Source organism: Xiphias gladius, chromosome 11 (assembly GCF_016859285.1).
Source record: "Xiphias gladius isolate SHS-SW01 ecotype Sanya breed wild chromosome 11, ASM1685928v1, whole genome shotgun sequence".
In the NCBI taxonomy this organism is placed as follows: Eukaryota; Metazoa; Chordata; class Actinopteri; order Istiophoriformes; family Xiphiidae; genus Xiphias; species Xiphias gladius.
In genome coordinates, this window is record NC_053410.1 from 22,563,280 (window position 1) to 22,585,095 (window position 21,816).

The 21,816-nt window shown below is 38.3% G+C and overlaps 1 protein-coding gene across 1 annotated transcript in view; it reads left to right on the plus strand.

Moving 5' to 3' along the window:
• Nucleotides 1-21,816, plus strand: part of LOC120796484 (serine/threonine-protein kinase 32C-like) — a 77,177-nt gene that overhangs the window by 13,653 nt on the left and 41,708 nt on the right. Inside the window, exon 2 of the mRNA XM_040139384.1 lies at nt 13,761-13,816. Coding sequence (XP_039995318.1) covers nt 13,761-13,816 — 56 coding nt within the window. The remainder of the gene's footprint in view (nt 1-13,760; nt 13,817-21,816) is intronic.

Consider the following 21,816-nt stretch of genomic DNA (forward strand, 5'->3'; position numbering starts at 1 on the left):
AACAAGATGATATTAGCAGATGTTTGGCATTTTTGCTTGAAAATTGACTCAATCAATGGTGATGAAGCTTTTGCTGCACCTTGACCTTTAATGTTTATGCAGTAGCTGACTTGGTTTCATACTGCTGGTTTGGGATGATGACCTTTGAGGAATCAGCAGGGATGTCCAATAAATCCATTTGCTTTTTCCCTGGAGAAACTAATGTGCTGCAGAAGTAACTTCTACTAACACTGACTTGTATTTCAGACAATCTATATGTTGTCTGACCCCAGATATAATAATAGGCTGTAGGTAGTTCACCATAAGTCCAGCACAATGGCTTCCCTGTGTTTTAGTAATGAGCCAATTCATGATGAATACACAATGTGCCGACGCTGAGACTAGGAGATGATGTGGCAGCACTGTGACATAAAATACACAGAGTAACACACACACAAAGGGACACATTACCATGGTAACCTCAGTAGTTTTCACACAGTGCAGATGATGTTTCATTGTGAGATTGCTGTGCATGCAAGGGTCCCCATGCTGCAGTGCAGAATTATCCTCTGAAGTGTTCTCATCTTGTGCCCTCTTCGTCTTGACAGCCTTTAGATATACGATACAGTCTCCTGTAGTGACTTCTCTGTGTGTAGAGGTCTAACATCACATCTCCTCTTTCATTCTCTACGGACATTAGGTATGAAAAATCTGCACATCTGTGTAGATCTTTAATATCTCATTCAGCTTTAGAAACACAGAATACTGTTCACACTTACTATACATAAAGTTTACTGTAAGAAAATTAGAATAACAGTGATTTAACATTGTATTGCCACTGCCTTAACACTGTGCAAGCGTTTATAATGTGATGGTTGTGGTAAGCCTTTACTACGAGAGTGGAAGTGTTTTGGATGACTTTGACAGTTCACAGTAATGCTAATCACCAACCTATATAGTTTTTCTAACTGTAGATTTAGTGCACTGCACTTTTTGTCAGGAGGTTGTTTTGAAACTTTGCATGGATGGAATACATACCTTTTAATACAGGTTTAACAAAGCTTGATAAAAGAAATTGATATTTAGTATAAGCCAATACCCTGGGTTTGGGTATTTGAATTGGTGTTGACGGAGGAAAGTTGGATTGGTGCATCCCTTCTGCTAAACAGCTGACTTTTCTCTACCATCAGATTGGCAGGCTTAGACAGAACAGCGCAGAGCAAGAGGCATATACCTGATTATGCGTCTTTATAATTTGTCAGCAGTAAGAATGAAGAATATGCACAGATGTCTAAAGATATCAGTCACTCACAGGTTCTTGAATAAAGTCCTTGTTCACAAAAAGGTAAAAAGGTAAACTAAGACAGAATTAAAAGAGGGAAGGATGAGGAAAAGAGTTATGATAGCTTTAAGAGGTAGATATGACAAACCAGATTACTGGCCAGTGTCTCCTTCCACATAAATCTGGGAAGTAAATAGTAGGAGGTGAATGATGGATGTAGAAACTAACAGGAATGACTGCTCAGGGAGAAAATCAGTATTTTCTATTGGTCAGAAATGAAACACCCAATAAAACATTGCCAGTTGATGTGCGCATCCTTGAGCTACGCTCTCAATTGATCTTTAAGGCATCAGCAGTTCAAGTTCATTCTAATTCAAAGAGCAACCTTAGCAACAAGGTACAGTGTATGAATCACATCCCTCACTAGTTGTTTTTGAAAAGAGGTTCATCGCATTAGCGAGGCACACAAACACAGACAGGAAAATAAGCAGCCGGATCAAGCCTTAATGGCTGCTTTAATTTTCCTGCAGTATGACTCTTTTGTGTCATCAGAAAACCCGTCCAGCAGATGAAGATCAAAAAAACAACAACAAAAAAAAAAAGAACACTCTCACAGGGTAATTAATGTACATGCAAGGGGACTCAAAGACGGTATAACCACATGACAGTCTGCCCGCAGGGAGCGTCGACTAACCACTGGAATTGAATATAAAGTTGCACCAGCACACCCTTCATGCATATCTCCCTATCCTTGTCCAATTATCAGTTGAGATCCATAGCTGAAATTGTCACGCCTGTAAAGACAACGAGCTCTGTAGTGCCCATGAATATTTATTAGGTGCTCTGTTTAGAGAGCCTGCAATTAGGCTGTATTAGCGCTCTAGTGTACAAGGAGAAAATGATGATGATGGCTCTTCAATGATGATAGTGATTTAAGTAAACAGATTCATCGAACGTGGTCTTCAGCGCGCTGCAGAGGCACTTTCCTGCCATGTCAGTTTGAAATTTAAGACAACAAGCGTTTGCTTTATGTCACCAGTTTGTCTGCATACAAATATCTTGGGTAAACAGGGATACACAATGCTTAATGAGCTCCTTTAAGAAGCAGTAGTTTTGTCTCGGTCATTTTTATAAATAACGTCTCTCTGATAATTTAATGTTATAGTGTTGACTTTTTCACCCGACCCTTATTTCATAGTCTTCATCAATACTTTTAATTGTACAAGAAGCACTTACAAAAGCATGGTCTTAAAACTTAAACTACTTGCATGCTGATAACAATGATGATTCAAGCCACCATATTCCCCTCTATCACCATCTAAGGCACATACAGCCTTCCCTGTGCTGATCAATGAACATGTGAGTCTTTTCCCCCTATTTTGTAATGAGAGTCCCATCAATTAAGACTTAATAAGACCCGTACAAGGTCAAGATCAAGATTGCCTATAACCAGCCTTCAGACTCTGAGGTAGCATGAAAAATGGAGAATTCCAATAGCTAAATGTCTTGCATTTACAGTGAGTTGAATTGTACAGTAAGCCCTCCTGCATTGGCCTCTCAAAGCATTTGATTGGATGCTCAATATCAAAGACTAGTGTATCCCAGTAGCAGCTTGACTACTACAGACCGTGAAATATGTCTTACGACTGTAATGAAATATTCAATAATCGCATGGGAGAAGAAGCTACTGTAAAGCAAACAGTTTTTTCTAGAGCAGTTCTTACTGTGATCCTAGCTGCACTGTGTAGTGTCACATACAGTCAGACTCTGATCCTTCTACCAGTGTCTGTGTAGAGATACTAGACTACCGCCATTAGAACTTCAGCAAAAGAACATAGCCCTCATCATATCTAACCGTGCCTGCTGCTGATGCTATAAAGCTGCCAAGCACACGGCATACTGTTTATGTGCACTGTGTATGCAAATGGAAACCTGTCAGCAAAATCTGAGCAATAGCTTGTACACAGGCTGAGAACATAGTACAGAGGCAGACAGCATGGAATTGGATTAGAAGCAGAGATGATTCTGAAAAGACAGAACAGGAAGGGATCGATGCTAGGAGGTTTTTTGATCCCAGTCCAATGGGCTTGTCCACACAGGGTACATTCACTCATTTTGATTTGATGGCTCGGTTGTAGCCTAAATGTATTCCGCATTAACATTTCAGAGTTCAGAGTCTGTGTTCTGTGTCAAACTACTTTACATTTTAAAATGAGCCTTACTTTGATATTTAATAATTATTACATTCAGATTCAGACTCAGATTCACTATTATTAAAGTAATGAATCATTTGGTGCCAGTTATGCTAGGCTTTGTGCAAACTATGCATCCATCTACCACATTATTAGGTGTGTGTTGTGCAAAAGCACTGTTGTCGCAACACTGAAATCATAAAAGCCACCTGACTTTAATCAAAACATAAAGCACAGCTATGAATATGTCTGGTGCTTTCCTGATTCCTTGAATACTTTTAGGTGGTAGTACAATGACCGTGATGAAGTAAATGAAAGCAGAAGTTCCTGAACACAGTGACATCCCACATCTGTTTGTAATGCAAGAATTGTCGTTAGTCATCTAAGGGCTGCACCTAATGATTATTTTGTATTACTAATTAGGCTGACAATTATTTTCTCGATTAATCGTTTTGTCTATAAAACATCTGAAAACAGTGAAAAATGCCCATCACAATATCCTAGAGCACATGATGGCATCATCAAACATCTTGGTTTGTCCAACCAACAGTCCAGAACCCAAAAATGTTCCATTACTATAATGTAAGACCAAGAAAAGAACCTGGAACCATTAAATGTTTGGCATTTTTGCTTTAAAAATTACTTAAACGAATAATTGGTTATCAACAGCATTGCAAATTAATTTTCTTTCAGTTGACTAATTGATTAATCAAGTAATACATTGATGGATGAAATACCTTACATTGCATTACATTTAGTAGAAACACAGCAGCCACTACTACTTGATGATAATATGTTTTAGCCCTTGGTCTAAAACCTACTGAAGAAAATATCTGGCACTCTCTGCCCTGTGGATTGTCAGAGTTTCTTCACCATACACTGAACTCAGCTCACAACCTTTTGCAGTGCAGAGAAGTGCACGATCAGCTTTTATGAACAATTGTACTGAGAGCACAGTCTAATATGGGGGGGACAGTGAAAACCATGGACTTTGACCACTAAATCGGTGGCCCAATACTAGCTTCTGACAGATATATTGTATTCGTGTATACTGTATGTCTGCCAATAAATAACAAGAAAATTTATTAAAAAACTGCATAAAGTATGATATGTTTCACGTAGGTTAGAAAATGTCACCATTACATAGCTGGTCCACCAGTCCAAATAACAATAAGAATTTTTCAATGGGAAATGTCCTGCTTAGGACATATCTTGGGCACAATTTGATAACCAGATTTTAAGGGTTCCCTATCAAAAATCTTTGATTATGTTTGGCGTTTATGTTAAAATAACAATTATCAGCCAATATATCATTATCGTTTTTTTTGACTCTCAGATGTTTCTATTGGCCTCAAAAATGTGTCACTGGTTGGGTTCCAATGCGGACCTATGTTTATGTTTATGTACCTAACTAGAATAAAATAATCAAAGTGGCACAAATCTCTACAGAGCTGCAAACTGCAGGTTTTGACTCTCAGGGGCATTGGTACCAGCCCACTACCAACACTTTCAAATTACAAGAACTAGTTTAATACAGTGTCAGTATCTTACGATCAGGATGGCGCTTTGATCATATGAATTAAGTTGTTTATATTTCACTCAGTATAACTGACCCTAAACAGTAGTTTCAAAGCTTAAAATATGCATTTTTGCATTTTCTGTGTATGAAATACTCAAAATTTAATGTACTTTTACCTGTGAAACCTAGCATATACATACTAACCTAGCACAAAGGTGTGATTGGATAGGTCATTTGGGTTTTTAAACTGATATATTTTAACATGTTGCAGAACATGTGACACAACTTCAATCTCTGGCTTTTCCAAAACAGCCCTCTCAGCACAACACGTTGAGACGTGAATGGAATAAGCATGGTGAACCATGGCTCCATAGTATTAAGTAGTATCACGTAGATCAATGCGCTCAAACTCATCAAAGGTATTAGGTTGCCACCCCCACCCCCATTAGGATAGTGCTTAGCCTCATTCACATTCTTTTGGTAGCATACTAGCTCAGCTTGATGCATCCATTTCAGGTTACAGTGGAACAGTATCATTGGTGCAGTTTATTGATCATTCGGGGATTCTCTTTCAGTTAGATGTAGCCTCTTTGGGGAACCAAGGATGAAATTGGAGGTTACATAGCGGAGAATGAGATTTACTGAGGAATGCATCAAAACTTAGTATGCTCTCTCCATGGTTTTACATTAAACCCAACAGAGGTTCAGTTATTGTCTCTATTAGAAAACTGATGTGTTCCCGAAAACGAAAACTTGATGGATGTGGGGAAAATATGTTAGAATTATGTATATGTTCACTCAAAATTACAGTGGTCAACACAAAGGACGGCACTACATCAGATGCCCATTCATTTGTTTACAATTTTGACTAAACATAGGGAAATTATGCATTTAAAACAGTACATTTTCTGTTTCAAAATTACACTAATTGGCCCAAGATGGAACTACAGCTATTACTCAAAACCAGGTGACATTTTTACTGATTGACCCAGGTGGGGTTTTTGTTTGTGTGCTTGACCACATTGCAACTGTGGTGTTTCATCACACCTTGCGAAACCAAAAAATAGTAAATTTTCTCAAACAAGTGACATTGCATAAATAACGTAAACTCACAACCCCATAAGCGTGTGTTTGTGGTGAATCGTGCCAAAGCTATCTAAACTGCACACACCTGTATATGAGTGGAACTCATAATTCATCAGCATCTGCGCCCTTGATAAACTGCCACCCCTCCTTCCCTCACACAACCCTCTTTGTGCCAGGAGCAGTGACTGTGATGGTGATTAATAAAGAACGTCTCATGAAAATGACATTATCTTAGGATTCATAATTAATACCAAAATATGACTATAGAAACTTTGCAACACACACTATACATGTATTGGATTTTTTTTTTTTTTGGTATGTGTCTACATGTTCTGCCTCTATGTGTGGTCCCAGATGTTAATTACAATCTTTTTTACTTTACTAGTATTTACTCTGACATACAATACTGCAATTTCTCTTCATATATGAAGGCTTAATACCTACCCTATCCTTTAACTGTTGTTCTGTGAGCTGCAGTTTGTTTTTGTTTTGTTTTTTGTTTTTTTTATTACTTTATAAAAGTTATCCAGTTAAAGAGAATTGCTTTGAAAGCATGTCTCCCCAGACCCCAAAGCTCTGCAGTTCAGTATTTTCCAGGGTATAATTAGCTAGGTTAATGATCTCGTTGCATAATGTATTTTTCATGGTCTTGAAGGTGTCCTTCATTTGGTTCACCTTTTTTGGCCTCCTCTCTTCTCTCTTTTATCATCCCCTGTATTACAATTGAATTTAATAATTGCAATCTTTATAGAAATAAGCTGAGCTTTTGATCAGTTTGTATCAACCCCTTCACACTACCACTACCAAGGTTTTTGGCTTGTTGTTGCTGTAGTTGTTAAGCCACTCCTGAGCAAAAAAGATCTGAAAGCAGGTCCATGTCCCTTTGTATCACCACATCTCTAAAAGCCCCAAATGGTGCTGAAACAATTGGTGAAATTGTAATCGACAGTACATTAATCATAAGTTTTGAAAATGAATACATTGTTTAAGTAATTTATTAGGCAAAATAACAAACCTTGTCCAGCATTTCTTTATTCTTAATTAGGAGAGTTTAGCGTTTTCTCTGTACATTTTAAATTGAATATTGTTTTTATACCGTTGGTCGGACCAAAGAAATTTGCTTCTGTGAAATTGGTGGGCATTTTTTAAAAATAATTTTCTATCATTTATAGATTGAATGATTAATCTAATAATGGTTCAAAGATTTTTTTATATATTTATATATTTTATATATTTTATATATTTTATATATTTATTTTTTTATATAAAAATAATAAGTAGTTGTAGCGTTGCGCTGCAGAGCTTTCTCTTATGCTTAGGACAATCTAAGCAGCCCTGAAATATTATGGTAATAAGTTAATGTGTCATAGTGAGATGCTTTAAGCTCCGTCAACAAGGGGGAGTTAATAAGTTGACAAATGATTAAAAGACATATCTTGATCGAAATATACAAAATACAGAATATACAGAAATATACAGAATTTGAATTGGTAGAAGCTATTGTGGGAACCCCTGAATCTGGAAGTAAAAATCCTATCCACTTTTTCCATAGACAGTGTGAGGGGACTGACATTTGGGGCACTTCCACAGCTTGGGTGGACATGCAACTCTCTCAATTGATTCATCATTCCAAAAAAATTGGAGGTACAAGCCTGTGGGCACAAAACCATATGAATGAGAAGTAACCTGTGACTACCAAGGTGCATTATAGCAAGAAACATTGAAAGACAGAGCATAAAATTATATTCTGTGCAGTGCTAACAGCAGGTGGAAGCTAAAGGTTATGGTGTTGTTAAAACTGATATTATATTCTGCAGCTTTAATCAATTCACTTTTGAATTCTGGGTGAATTTTGGATTAATTCAGCAATTATGGCCCTGTGTTTTGCTCTCAACTATAACGATTAAGTATTTTTGAATTTGCTATAGCTCTGGCTTCTTTTCATAACAATGGTGGCCAAGAGTCATGGGTATTGTAGTATTAAGAGCCACCCAACAAGTTGAAATAATTAAAAACTGGAAGCCACCATAAACCTATAGGGTTAAATTATTTAGGACTCCTGTGTTTCTACAAAAACTAATATTAAGCATATCATTAAAAGAAACATTTGAAATAGGAATGTAGAGCGGGGATAAACACTTCTAGAACCAGCACTCCTCCCACCTCGCAACTCTACTTTATGATTAAATAAATACAAGAGTGTTATGCCATGTTTTAGTGAGGGAATGTGAATTGTGACTTTAGCTCAATTAGAGGTTTTAAGTGCATGAACACACACAGATACACATACTCTCAGGCCCTCTCAGACTCACAATTTCCATGCCCCTTGACTTGGGCTTCATGCCAATATCAGCTCCTCCACAGGAGCCAATCACCCACTGAGGACCCCTCTGGAGCCTACTCAGCATATCATCCTGGAGTGTCAGCAGCTTCCAGCCCTTACAGAGGAAAAGATGTTGTCGTTCTCCCACTGTCTCCGTGGTAGATCAAATTCACTCACACTACACGCTGCAGTTGTCTGCAGGGTTTGGCCATAGTCTTTTGTGCAGCATCCACTGAAACCTGAGAACGGTGGATGGAGTCAACATAGTAAATGCAGACACTTTTTTTTTTCTACCTGGCCTCACTCACCGTCAACTTGCTGGTTTCTCTGGAGTACCACTTGACGGTGAATCGACACAAATTACAAATACCTTCATGCGTGATCCATTGATTTAAGATAATTTTCACAAACGTTATCAGAAGAGCAGATGAAGTTAACCGAAGTCTTTCTTACTCAGCTTTGATGTACAGTACTGTGAACAGTACCCGATGCTGGACTGTAGTTTAACGAAAGGATGCCCTCTGTCCTTTAGTCCTTTGGCTCAACATCTGCTGCAGCAACTATGTAGAAATCAACCACAGCTGAGACAGAAAAGCACTGCATGTCTAAGGACACTCACTGACAGCTCTTGAAAAACATTCAATGAAAAGCTGGTGAATTGTTAGTCACAGAAGAATTTTTTTAATAGAGTCATTACTTAAAGAGAAAAATTTTAGCTCTCAGTTGAAGACTGTCAAGGTTGGTATTGAACAATGAACAATTTGTGCTACTGTGAACCTATTTATTGACTGAACTGAAATCAATTCACCTCTGCTGTAGGATTTCACTGGTCATTCAGTCCGGAGATAGTCTATGTTGGGACTTAAAGTCAGCGTTAAACTTGTATGACATGAAAGACCTATACAGCTTTCCGCGTAATCCTTCCTCGCAGCATGTGGGAGCCGGCCTGGGGGGGGGGGGCTCTGATGCTGAAGTGATGGTTACAGGAAATGCAGTGTCTGCTCTAATTATTCCCTTAGCATGGAACAAGACCCATATCTCTTTTACCCCTGAATCTGAAGAGCAGCTCGGTTCACCAGGCCAGTTAAAGGGAAGGGAGTGCTTTTGTTTTGCTTCCCATTACCTGATGACTAATACTTCGAGGAAGCGCTGTGATACTGGGGATATTAATCGATGGTTAAAAAAGTTTGAAGTGGATGGTTAATTGTGCTCCCTGTCATGTAGAATCAAATTTTAAGTCTTTGATAGTAAATTTATTGGGTTTCCTTTGTTAATATATCAACATGTGGTCTTAGATTTTTTTTTTTTACTACAGTGTGACGCTGAGCTGTGTTAAAGTTGGCCGCCTCATATTAAAGTCAGGTCATCATGAAAAATTTTGATCCACCTGTGGAGAGAGTCTGTAGTGGGTTAAATCGTTTTAAGAGCATCTAGTTTCACAGTGGTAAACTGGGGATAATGCCTGATAAAATATAATGATTGATGAGATATATTTCCATTGCAATGTTGTAGGGATATCATACAGGTCCTGAAATGAAAACAAAAGTAAACCAGTTCTTTTTTCATGTTTCAGTACTTGTTGATATTGCTTTCATTTTTTATGGAGTCTTGCATAATAATAAAAGGCATCCCTGCTACTTTTGTGAGATATACTAGGCATAATCTATAACAGATTTCACTTTGGCTTGATAATTTGTTGTTAAACAAGACAGTTATTGAAGTGAGACACTATAAAGTATAAATTTCCTTATTTTTAAGATAATGAAGCAAGTGTTTCTCCTCATATTTCTGTCAGGAGTTCTGTTAAACTTTGATCAGATTCATGACATCAGTAGCTGATTAGGCTTTTAAGACAATAACTCAGGCAACTCATTATTTTTAGTTATCCCCACCTTTTCAGTCATGTAACAAGCGACTTGGCACATCCCGCTCTTACTGACATGAAACCAGAGGCCCAGAATTTAAAATACAATTTTGCAAGCCCACCACATTAAAACTGCACCCTCTTTACAAACGTATTCAAAATATTGCATCATTTAACATGCAGTTTACATTATAAACCATATTGCTTGTAAACTAGTTCAATTTGCTACCCAGATGTGACGAAAGCTTCAGAGCAGGGTTGGACCCTAAGATACGTAAGCAACATCCAATGAAAACCCAGGTAGCTGTTGTACTATGTGACAGTGCTGTCATATCTGTGAGTGAGCTGATTGTAAGGACGCGTCTGCCTGAGTTTCAGACATGAGTTTCAGGCTGTTCAACATAACCATTGTAAGCTAATGTTGGCAGGGAATCCGGAGTGAAATACATCATTATTCTCATCTAGGGAGAAACCAAAACCACAAGTCTATGAACCCACCATGCTGTATTTACTTTGTTTTGTTTTGTTTTTTTTCCCGTTTCCCTTTATCCCTTTTAATACCACATGGGGAGCTATGTTCATGGTACAGTGTCTCTGTGCGTCGGCACCAGGGTGCAGTCACAGCCATGCCATATGAGAGGATTAGTACAAAAGACTGAACGAGGAAAATCCACACTGGATTAGTCTATCTTCCAGACAAACCATGCAAACCACACTTTGTGTCTTTTGTTTGGAAGAAACTAGCATCGTGGGCTTTACCTCATGATTCAGCAGAGGGGTGCATAGGTCAGCTGGCAGTGGGTCTGCCTGGAGGAGCCCAGCATGTGCTTTCCTCTCTCAAGATCAGTCCTTGTCTACATGGACAGGGGGCTGAGCAGATCAGATGTGAGCTTCAGAGGGTGAGTGACTTTTAAGGAGAAGCCGCATGAGTTAGCGCCATGCCTGCTGTGCTCACATCTGCTAGGGGCGCTGCTGCATGCGCGCGCACGCACACACGCGTGCGCACACACACACACAAACACACACACAAAGAACAGAGGCATGTTTCAATCAGTAACAGAGATGACCAGAAGGAGGTCAGTTAGTGGTAGCCTATCAGCTCATCAGCCCACATTCCCACATTATAGTACGTGCAGTACATAGTAACAGGGCGATTGATTTCCCTGGCTTAAATCAGTACCATTGCACTCTCAAAAAAAAACAACTCTTCAATATAAGTCTAAACCTTTTACATACAAAGGGAGGTAAGATATTAGAAAAACCCAAACCACTACTGCAATTTTAATATAACTTAAATAATCGAAATCTTTTTTATACTTGGCCAACAATGTTTTTTTCAAGTAAGAAACCCTGCTGTCTAATTTTGATGTTCGAAGAAGTAAGTATTGGGCTGTCCCTTTGTTGTCTAGTTGATTTAGGTGATTGCCTCATGTCAAATTCAGACCGGTAGTCAGCAGCTATTCAGCTTGGTGATTGTTAAGAGTAAATGACAGATAGCCGGTGAACAAATTAAAATGTTGTGGTTTACTTCTAAGCACATCAAATCATCAATACAAGCTTATAACACTAACAAACTTTGAATACCCCGAGTATTCAGAGCTTTCAAGCAGTCTGTCCTGTCAGTTATTTGAAGCTAGCATTAATGTTAGCTTAAGCAGCTACAGAACTGTGCTCAGTTTAGTAGCGTTAGCTGTCGTCAGTCCAATTTACTGACAGTTTGCCTGCATTACCATAGCTGATCAACAATGCAGTTAACTGTAACGCCATATTTGAATATAACGATTATATTAGAATTTTATTGAGTTATGTCAAGTATACAAGTAATATTTTAATACATACAAAAAATGCATTCATTTATATGATTCTATTAATGTAAAAACATGATAAGTTAATGATAATGCTAAGTGTATTTACTGTACACGGATCAGCCACAGTATCATAACTGGTAACTTGTTTTAATGTTGTAGCTAATGGGTGTATATCTTGTTTAGAATGTAATGTTTGAACATCAAAAATACAGACATTTAGTTTTACTGAAAATAATTACAATTTAAATTGCACTTGTGGTATTGATCAGAAAACTAGTTATTTTCCTGACATTGTTTAGCCCTACTGTAAAGTTGAATCAACACCTCTCTAACAATGCCCAAACAAAAATAAAAAATTATGTAATCAAAAAGTATTTATTGCAGAGCTGTTTTACTGTTTTACATTATACAGGGGTTTCTTTTTTGCTCACTGAGAGTAATTCATCTTTACAAGCCTTCAAACTGTTCCTTGCCCCTCCCATCCAACAATCCTCTCTCCCTTAGGACTTACTTTAAACTCTATACCACACATAGGACTATTCTATCAGTCAACAGAACATACATCTACTGAAGAAAGCAATGAGCTGAAACATCAAACTGTACCATTACACATATTGATATAACAACATAATGTCGATGAATGATTGCAGTGCCGTGAGCTGGGTGTTTTTCTGAAATAAAACTCCTCTGCCTTTGTCTCATCACCATATAAAATGCTATTCCAAATTAAACATTTTCATTTAGAGATTATGGGCCTTTTTTATTTCTTATTGTTCATTTTCACAAATTTAAGCATGCAGTAGCTGATCTTGATAATAATTTGAGTGCCTTTCTTAAAAGGGCTCCAACTAATTTTAATCTTTTTCTATGCGCTGAATGTTTTATGCTCTGTTTTTTGTGAAGTTCTGATGTTATGATATGACAGAATATAAAAGATTTTCGAAATATAACTTCATTTCATAAATGTCTTTAGTTCAACAGAGCCTTAGTGAAGTTAGGGGAAGACAAAACCAATTATTTTTTTTAAACTAATGTAATTCCCTTGTTGATACATTTTGAAGCTCACTGTTTAGATCTTTCAAGTATATACATGCTTATTGTTGTGACTATTGTGCTCGTATTCAGAATGTATTTTTACAGACTTTTCATTGTCCAAAATACACTTTTTCCTCTTACAGTGTTCAGATAAACTGGTTTTCATTCAAATGGAAAATACCCTTCATGTTCTATTGATTCCAAAAGCAAAGCAAGCAAGAAGTGAAGATGGTTGTGTAGATAATTCCTTTGTGAAGAGCATCAGCAGGAAATTGTCTCCTGTTGGTTGTTGGTCACATAATTCAGCCAGTTATTGATTGCAGAGGATTTGCAAATAACCATTAAATGTGATGACTGTATGTTAGCTTAACGTATGTTAACGTTCAATTACTTTCTGTCCCACTAAAGTGGGGGACTCAAGGCTGCAGCACCTCCACTGTTCATCTGATGTAGATATGAACATCTTCAAATTAATGCTTAAAGTCAGCACTTTAACCTCATAGTCATTATTTCAATTTAAATCAAATGAGCTGGAGTGCAGAGCTGGAACAACAGCAAAATGTCACTGTGCTAATACTTTATGATTGCACTACATGTTGTGTTCCTTGTCATGAAATGTAGTTGAGAACATGCTGACGGGTTCTTTCTCTCTCTACCTCTTTTTCTTCACAGTGAACTTTGACCACTTCCAGATATTGCGGGCCATTGGGAAAGGGAGCTTTGGAAAGGTAATGTAACCTCCATTTTCCATGCAATGGGTGTGTGTTTTCTGTACCTTCCAATTACCTAACACAGTAATTATCTCCACCAAAGAATCACAGAAGGCCAGGCAGAACGAGCTGTGAGAGATTACACTGTAGTTCTCATCATATTATGGTGCTTACAAGATAAATAATTTTTCTGTTTTAATAATAGTTATAAATACGCTTTATGTAATTGTCTCTATAAAATCACTTAGAGGAAAGCCAATTTACTTTTCATTCCAACCTGAACCTGTTGGGAGTTTTGACCCCACATCTCCATTTAATTACAGAGCAGCACAATACTGTGGCTGCATTTGTCATCATACTCAATGGTTGGGCTGTATATAGTGGGGAAGACAACTTACCGTGGTTCAACCTTGTCTCAGGTGCCAGTGTCATCATTGGCAGCCATTGTTGATAAAACAGACATTTTGGATTAACCTGTGACCCAGTTTTTAGTGGAAGAATTCCTTTGTGTTTGCATTGAATGCCTATATGAGACTTAAGTAATGAATTCAGGGTGCATGGTATGTGTGTCTACACACAATTGGACTCTTGAGATTGGAACAGTTTATCTTCATTTTGAATCCCAAATATCAGGGCTAATATTTGTTCATTAGTCATGTCTGTGCACGCCTTTGTAAATTCTCTCGGCTTTGCTCTTCTCAAAACACTTTTTTCCCCAAAAACAAGTCCCTCTGTTATATGGAAAGTCATTGCCCAATGCTGAATACATTACCATGTGAATTTATGTTAATTTTTAGTTATTGCTTTGTTCCCTCGAGCTGCTGTCACTTCCCTTATGATACTGAAAGGAATCTGCAGTAAGCCGGGAAATACACTATGTGCAGGCCGAACTTCAGAGACAGAAGCAGGGCAGCCCAGATGTTTGAAATACTGATTTACACTCAGTCCAGTTTTTTTGTAAGACATGCCACACATGAAGAAATGTGCATTCATGTTTTTGGTTAAAAATTTAAATATTAAGAGCTTGAAATAAGCTGCTGTCCTGCTTTAGATAGAAAAAAGACATGAACGTGACAGTTAGTTATAATGGAAAGGTGTTATTTCTTTGTGGACACTTCCCTTTCTTCCGCATTGGACGAGAGAAGCCGACTTCTTCATCCAAGAGGCTGGGGAAATAGAAATGGTCCTTGTCTGAAACCTAGCTTCTAGTTACGCAATATCTGTAATTAAGTCATTTTACCACACATGTTTATGGAGACATGTGCATGCACATACAGACAAACTATACTCACATAGTCAGACAGACAGATGCAAAGAGATGTCCCAATAAGATTTGTCCTTGTTAAAGGTCATCTTGTCTGTTTTTATTCGCCCCACTGTGGCGTCACTCTGTGTTCCTGCTGTTTCTGAATACTTCACAGCATGAGTCTTTAGCTTCCCACAGAACACACTAAAGCATATTGGTGTGTATGTGAGCAGAGTTGTAACTGGAAATAAATAAGAGGGGTAAACCATGACCTCTAGTTGTCATTCATTACAGCACAAACTATAGTTTAATGTAATTTGGTTATAATGATTCAAAAATAAACCATTATAAAAAGTAAAATACCACAACATAAAGACATTGATGTGTGTGTCAAAAGTGACAAAAAGGGAGGACAGAATCAGGCACAAACAGAGAGAGAGAGATATTTATCTCACACTGTAGCACTATGAAACAAGATCTGTATATTCCAGCTTATGCGGATACTCAAACAAAATGGGTTCTTTAGTGTGCAGTACTGTATATGTTTGTGCGTGTGCTTTGTGGGACTCATTCTTGCATAGCGGGGAGTCATGACGTACGTTGGAGCTGAGAATGGGAAACTGCCAGAGGGAAAGCAAAGGGAACCTCCTCTTCAAAAAGCCATCTGCAAACATGGCTAACACTGGTTTACTTGGTTCTTCATCACCCCATCTTTACTCTCTTTCCATCTCTCGTTTTTAATATACATAAAGTGTTAGTGTGGGTATCTTTCTCTACCACTCTTCACACACGAGTTTCTCTCTATGTCATCTTCCCCAGTCTTGGTTTCAACTTATGTATAGCTTACATTAGAATGCCTTACTTAACTAACACTTATTGTGTGTGTGTGTGTGTGTGTGTGTGTGTGTGTGTGTGTGTGTGTGTGTGTGTGTGTATGTGTGTGTGTATGTGTGTGTGTATGTATGTGTGTATGTATGTGTGTGTGTGTATATATGTGTGTGTGTGTATGTGTGTATGTATGTGTGTGTGTATGTGTGTGTATGTATGTGTGTATGTATGTGTGTGTATGTATGTGTATGTATGTGTGAATGTGTATATATGTATATGTATGTATGTGTATATGTATATATATATATATTTGGCATTAATATCAGTAAAATCTTCATCAGTTCCCATCCCTAATTAGGCTTTATTCACATTAACCCTCTGTTAACAAGAGTCTTCCTCCCTCTCTCAGGTTCTTATTTCAGATTTCTTGGTGCAGATTGGTTTCTCTTTATCCGTCTCTACTGCTCTCACATTTCAATTCGATTGCATGTTTTATGGGCATGGCAGTAAAGAGACCTGTGTTGGCAAAGCAGTATAGTATTATTACAAATAAAATATGGCAGTAATATTGTTTGAATTTCCACTCTAAGCGCAGTCTTTCTTTAATTCTCTCTGGTGTTTTGGAGCATCTGTCCTCTACTAGTTGGGGATGAAGAGTGATGGTAGGTAGGTGGGATTATTAACACAGCAGTGGAAGATATAGCTCATTTCTAACATGCCTGCTCGAGGGCTGGAAGGCCATATACAGCACCAGAGTAAGGATAATTGCCTGCTCCCCTGTTGCTCTTTCGCTCCTCCTCTCTTTCCCCATGAGCATTACACTTTTGCCCCCCTTTGTCAGTCCATCTTCTCATCTCAGGCTGCATATGATACTGCTGTTTCCGCTGTAGGGCTCATTAAGGCCTGTGCTTTGATAGCTTGAGGGGGGAGTTGACACTCGTGGGGGACATGACAGTCATCGGCACTGACAGGAGTTTAGTGAGGGCTTCTTAATGCCAACAGTCAGATGGACAGGTAAACATCGAAACAGAGACAGGAGAGCACAAAAGGAGGCGGATAGAGACAGACAAAGAAGGTCAGAGGTGGTACAGGAGCTCAGCTGGTGGTTTCTACATCCTCATACCCTGTACCACTCACACACTTCAGTGGGAATAAACCCTCATTAGGACAGAGTGTGGCGGACGTAGAAAGACAGATGAACAGAGGTAGGCACTGGAAATAAGTGTGACTGGAGGAGAGAAGGAGATGAGGGGAAAAGGACAGCGAGAGAGGCTGTGACACCTTCTTCTTTTTGGGGAAGGCACCAGCATCTGTGGAAAGGTCAGCATATGATGAAGCCTTTGTTAGCGTTTTCTCTCTCTCCGTTAGCCCTGCAGGGCTCCCAGACACACTGAGAGTCCCCCAGGCTCTAAAGACTGACAGCCTCATCTTGGTCATAAAGACTTCTCCCTCGTGTTTACCTTCTAGCTGCAGGTGTTATGACTCAGATGAGAACCGGTTTTGCAGAGTGCAGCTTTGCAGCACAGTCCAGTCACAGTGTAACCCTCAGCAACCTATAAGCTTAGAAATGTATGCTCTTCTATTATGCTACACTTCTATAGGCTTCAGTTCAAAGTTCCACTGCATAACCACTGAAAGAGGCAGGGGCCATATGGATAAAATAGCTTCAGGACTTGAAAAGCTGTTTGAGAACAAAATCCACAGAGCTCAGAAATCTTGAAATGCCCCATGTTCATTTGTCCTCTTTTCATTTCGTAATTTTACCCATCTGTATTTCTGTTGATAAAATTGCGGGGCAGATTTAGATTCCAGAAAAAATAGGCCATTTGGAGGCGTTAATATTAACATTCCTGCCAACAAAATGTAATATACGTGGTAGAAAATGAGAATGGCAGCAATGCCAGCCACAAAGCTGTCATGAGCTCTAAAATTTTCACCACAGTGTGCTTATTCAATCATCGTCCAAGTATGCCAAAGCTTGTCTTTGTATATGGACATAACTACACACGTTAATGAGAAATTTATCAAGGGTATTGTAGCATTTTCACTAATAATAGGGTTAAATTCTTCCTTGTATTCATTATCATTCCAACCATTCTTCCCCAGAGAATACCAGAACTCTCAGTATTCACATGTACTGTAATATAGTTTAACTTCACTGCCTATGTTAGCCAGAAACAGGAGTTTTTTTCCTCCTCCACATTTATACACACATCTGTGTAGCTCCATGGAGAATGAATTGCAAGACTGTGACAGTATCCAGCATTTTTTTAGGATAAGGTTACATTTTCTGATGAAAATCTGATAGAGAACCATGATAAAATCAGTCTCATTTGGCTTTAAAAGTTCACATAACAATTCCATCAAATGCCCTTTCATCATGAGTGCAGCTGCCCTAGGCTGGACATCACGATGGATAGGTATGATGATACTATAAATTGACATTTTTGGTATGAGTGGCTGCATTTGGCCAGCATTAATCAGCTCCAATGGATATTCCAGTGGAAATTGGCTCTGGATGCTAACGGAGTTTAGGCTAACGATTGCAGCTCTGTCCTGCTCTTTATCGCATTTGGGGAAATTTACACACCAGCAACCCCATCCAGCTTGAACTGAAATAGGGTTACATTTGCAAAACACATAAGTTAATCCTTATCCTACCTCTGTTTAAAGGCCCAATTGTTTAAATAAATACTAAGAATTATGAGTAGTAAATCCGCCACCGTTATTACGGTAAAATGCCTATGTGCTGTGCGAAAATGGAAGGCTTGACAGTAAGGTGGCATTGATTAGTGATTTAATCTCTAAATTGTGTAAGCTAAAATGCTCATACATTTGACGGAGCAAATATTTGTATGATGGTGTTGTGGTTGGTCCCGCAGGGATACGAATGGTGAAATGAGTGACATTCCCTTCAATAGAAAGCTCAGGGAATTAAACCTCCAAACAGATGAAAGACCAGAGCTGCAATCTGTCAGATGTAGGAACTAAAATGCAATGTCAAATCCCTCCAGTTAACAAGACTGCGATCAAGGTAACAGGCAGGATGTCAATCATTGTACGGGTCAATTTAATCCCACACTAATATATTAAGCCTTTATTTTAAAAGAAGACATAGTATATTATGCAGTTTCTGTTAGGTCATGGTAGCTTGAGTTATCAAAAAGCATGTATTTCCATCATAATGATATTGAACAAGATATCAGATAACAGTTTTCCAAATTCTTTTATGCTGATGAACATGTATGAGATATTCCATCTTTAATGAAATATGCACCTACACCTCTAACTCCTTCAGTAAACCTAAAGAGAATATACTGAGATAAGCCGTCCGGCACTTTTTGAACATCTTTGGTCTACTTTACATTCTTATTGCATGTAATCCTTATTATACCGTCCTTATATTTTCCCACCTTCATACACGAGTGGCTTAAAAGTTTTTCTGGGTGTTTTAAATAAATTGGAGGTAAGCACAGACTCTAGGGAAGCTTGTTTATACATTCGTGCTTTGAGAACAGTTTTCTGCCATTTGCTCTCTTTGCTCAGAGGGAATTTTAGAATTTTTATATCAGTTGGAATTTTTATATCAGTTGAATAATGTGTATTTAAGATTGTGTATCAGCCAATGATGTGACCAAGCCACATTAAAATTCCGTGTTTATTCAGTGCAATTCAGTGACTCACAGTGGTCCACTAATTCAGTTTTTTAGCGTCACAGCTAGAGCTGAAATGATTAGTAAATTAATTGATTAGCTGACAGACAGAAAATTAATAGGCAACTATTCTGATAATTGGGTACTTGTTTTTATTTGTGATCATTCATTCTTAAGCAAAAATTAAAGATTTTCACTGGCTCCAGCTTTTCAAATTGGAGAATTTGCTGCAGTTAGTCACTTATCACTTTTAACTGAATATCTTTACGTTTTGGAGTGTTGGTTCGTCAAAACAAGACATTTAAAGATGTCACCCTGTACTCTGGGAAAAGAGAGCACTGGTATCACTCAGTATTAGCAGATACTGAGAATTTAGCTATATGAATGAGTATTGGGAGAGAAAGAGTCACATTGATGCAGCCCTATTATTAGTCTTTTCAGTTTTAACAGGGAGCCGACTGTTTTGGCTTTTCCCTTAGTTACACCAAATCCCTGTATAATTTTCAGTGATTGTCGGAAGAGATGATTTCAGAGACGCATGCACTCACAGGCTATCAGAGTAATATGTCCTTGGGTGTGTGAATGTATGTGAAGTCCTGATGTGCTTGCACTGAAAGTGTTATCATACTGTGTACTGTAAAGTCATTTGTGGGGCTAATAGTTGACCAAATGTTAGTGGATAAGTAGAGTCTTATGGGCCTTTTCCACCACATGGTACCGGCTCAACTGGACTCGACTCTACTCGCCATTTTTAGTTTTCCATCGGGCAAAAGATGTGGATAATACCTGGTACCTGGCACTTTTTTTTTTGGTATAACCTTTGTTGAGCTTCCAAGCAAGCTGAGACAATACCAAAAGGTGACACTGGTTAAACCCTGCAGATTAATGTTTGGTCAAAGAGAATCATCACTGTCGCTATTTCATCATTGTGTGAGAGAGGACGTCCCGACGTCCTGCCATTTCTAAATAGCCAGGCTACTGTACTCTAATCACTGTAGCCTGTATTATATTTAGTTATTATACTATACGATATTCAGAACATACAGAGAATAAAGAACAGCATCCCTTCGATATCCTCCATTGTACCTGTGTGTAACGTTGAAAATGACGTCATGGCAGTTTCATGTCGCTACTACATGGACGGGGTACTATATCTGAGGTGGAAAAAGAAATACCTGGTACCAAAAGCGATTGGAATCGAATCAAGTTGAGCCGGTACCATGCAGTGGAAAAACGCTATTAGTTGAACAAATATTGGTTGGTTGGTCATAGGAAAAAAAAAATCTAACTCCAAAGGGAGTGGTGATACTCAGTCACTCAGTCAGTCCAGGACAGAGTAATAAAAGTAATAAAATAATAAATGGGATATTCAGACATAGTACGATGAACAGCAGCAACAACTTCTTAACTTTTCCTAACACACATGTAATAAGCGGGACTCAGCCAACAACGCCTGCCTGACTGTAGCCTTACAGCAACTCTTATGGGACACACTACCTCAAATATAGAAAAGACATAGTAATTACAGGACAGTCTGTTACAGTAGCTGGTCTTTGACAGTCACGTGTGTTTAATATCTGTGACCTGCCATTTTGGAGGTATTGTTTACAGTGAGCGGTACAGTGAAAGTAGCAGCAAAGAACTTACATTACTTTTATACTTTTTTGTAGCAGTGAAAGCAGTAAAACTGGAGAAACAGAAGCAAAGAGAGAGGATACCATACCGAGACAAACTCAGCAGGGGTGCCAGAGACTGTTTGGATAAATTAACAACAATGATCCATACAACTTCATCACAGAAAGTTTGAGTGCCGACCCTGCATTGCTTCCTCCAACCTCGTACTTGGGTATTACCAACTATGTGGTTTATAGTATAAATGTGTATACCTTTGAACAGTTACGAAACGATGAATCCTTTGAAGCCCATGGACATTTCCCGTATGGCTGGGTGCAGGGTTTGTTTACATTTGGCTTTAATCAAATGTAGATGGCTTTAATCAAACTTATGCTTAGCATAGCAGCCTTAACTAGCATTCACTTTTCCTCCCATTAAAGCAAAATATTACAAATATATCAAAAATTTAGGGTGTGATAATGATGAAGTCATGCTATACTGTATATTATCAGGGCCTGATGATGGTTTGTTCGTTTTGTTCATTTCGAACATCATCACATGTTAATATACGAAGTGAAAATGATCTAATCCTTCCCCTTTTTCATACAACATTATTACTTAATTACATCACCATTACAGAAACCATTGCCTGACATAGTCCTAAATTAAACTAGAAA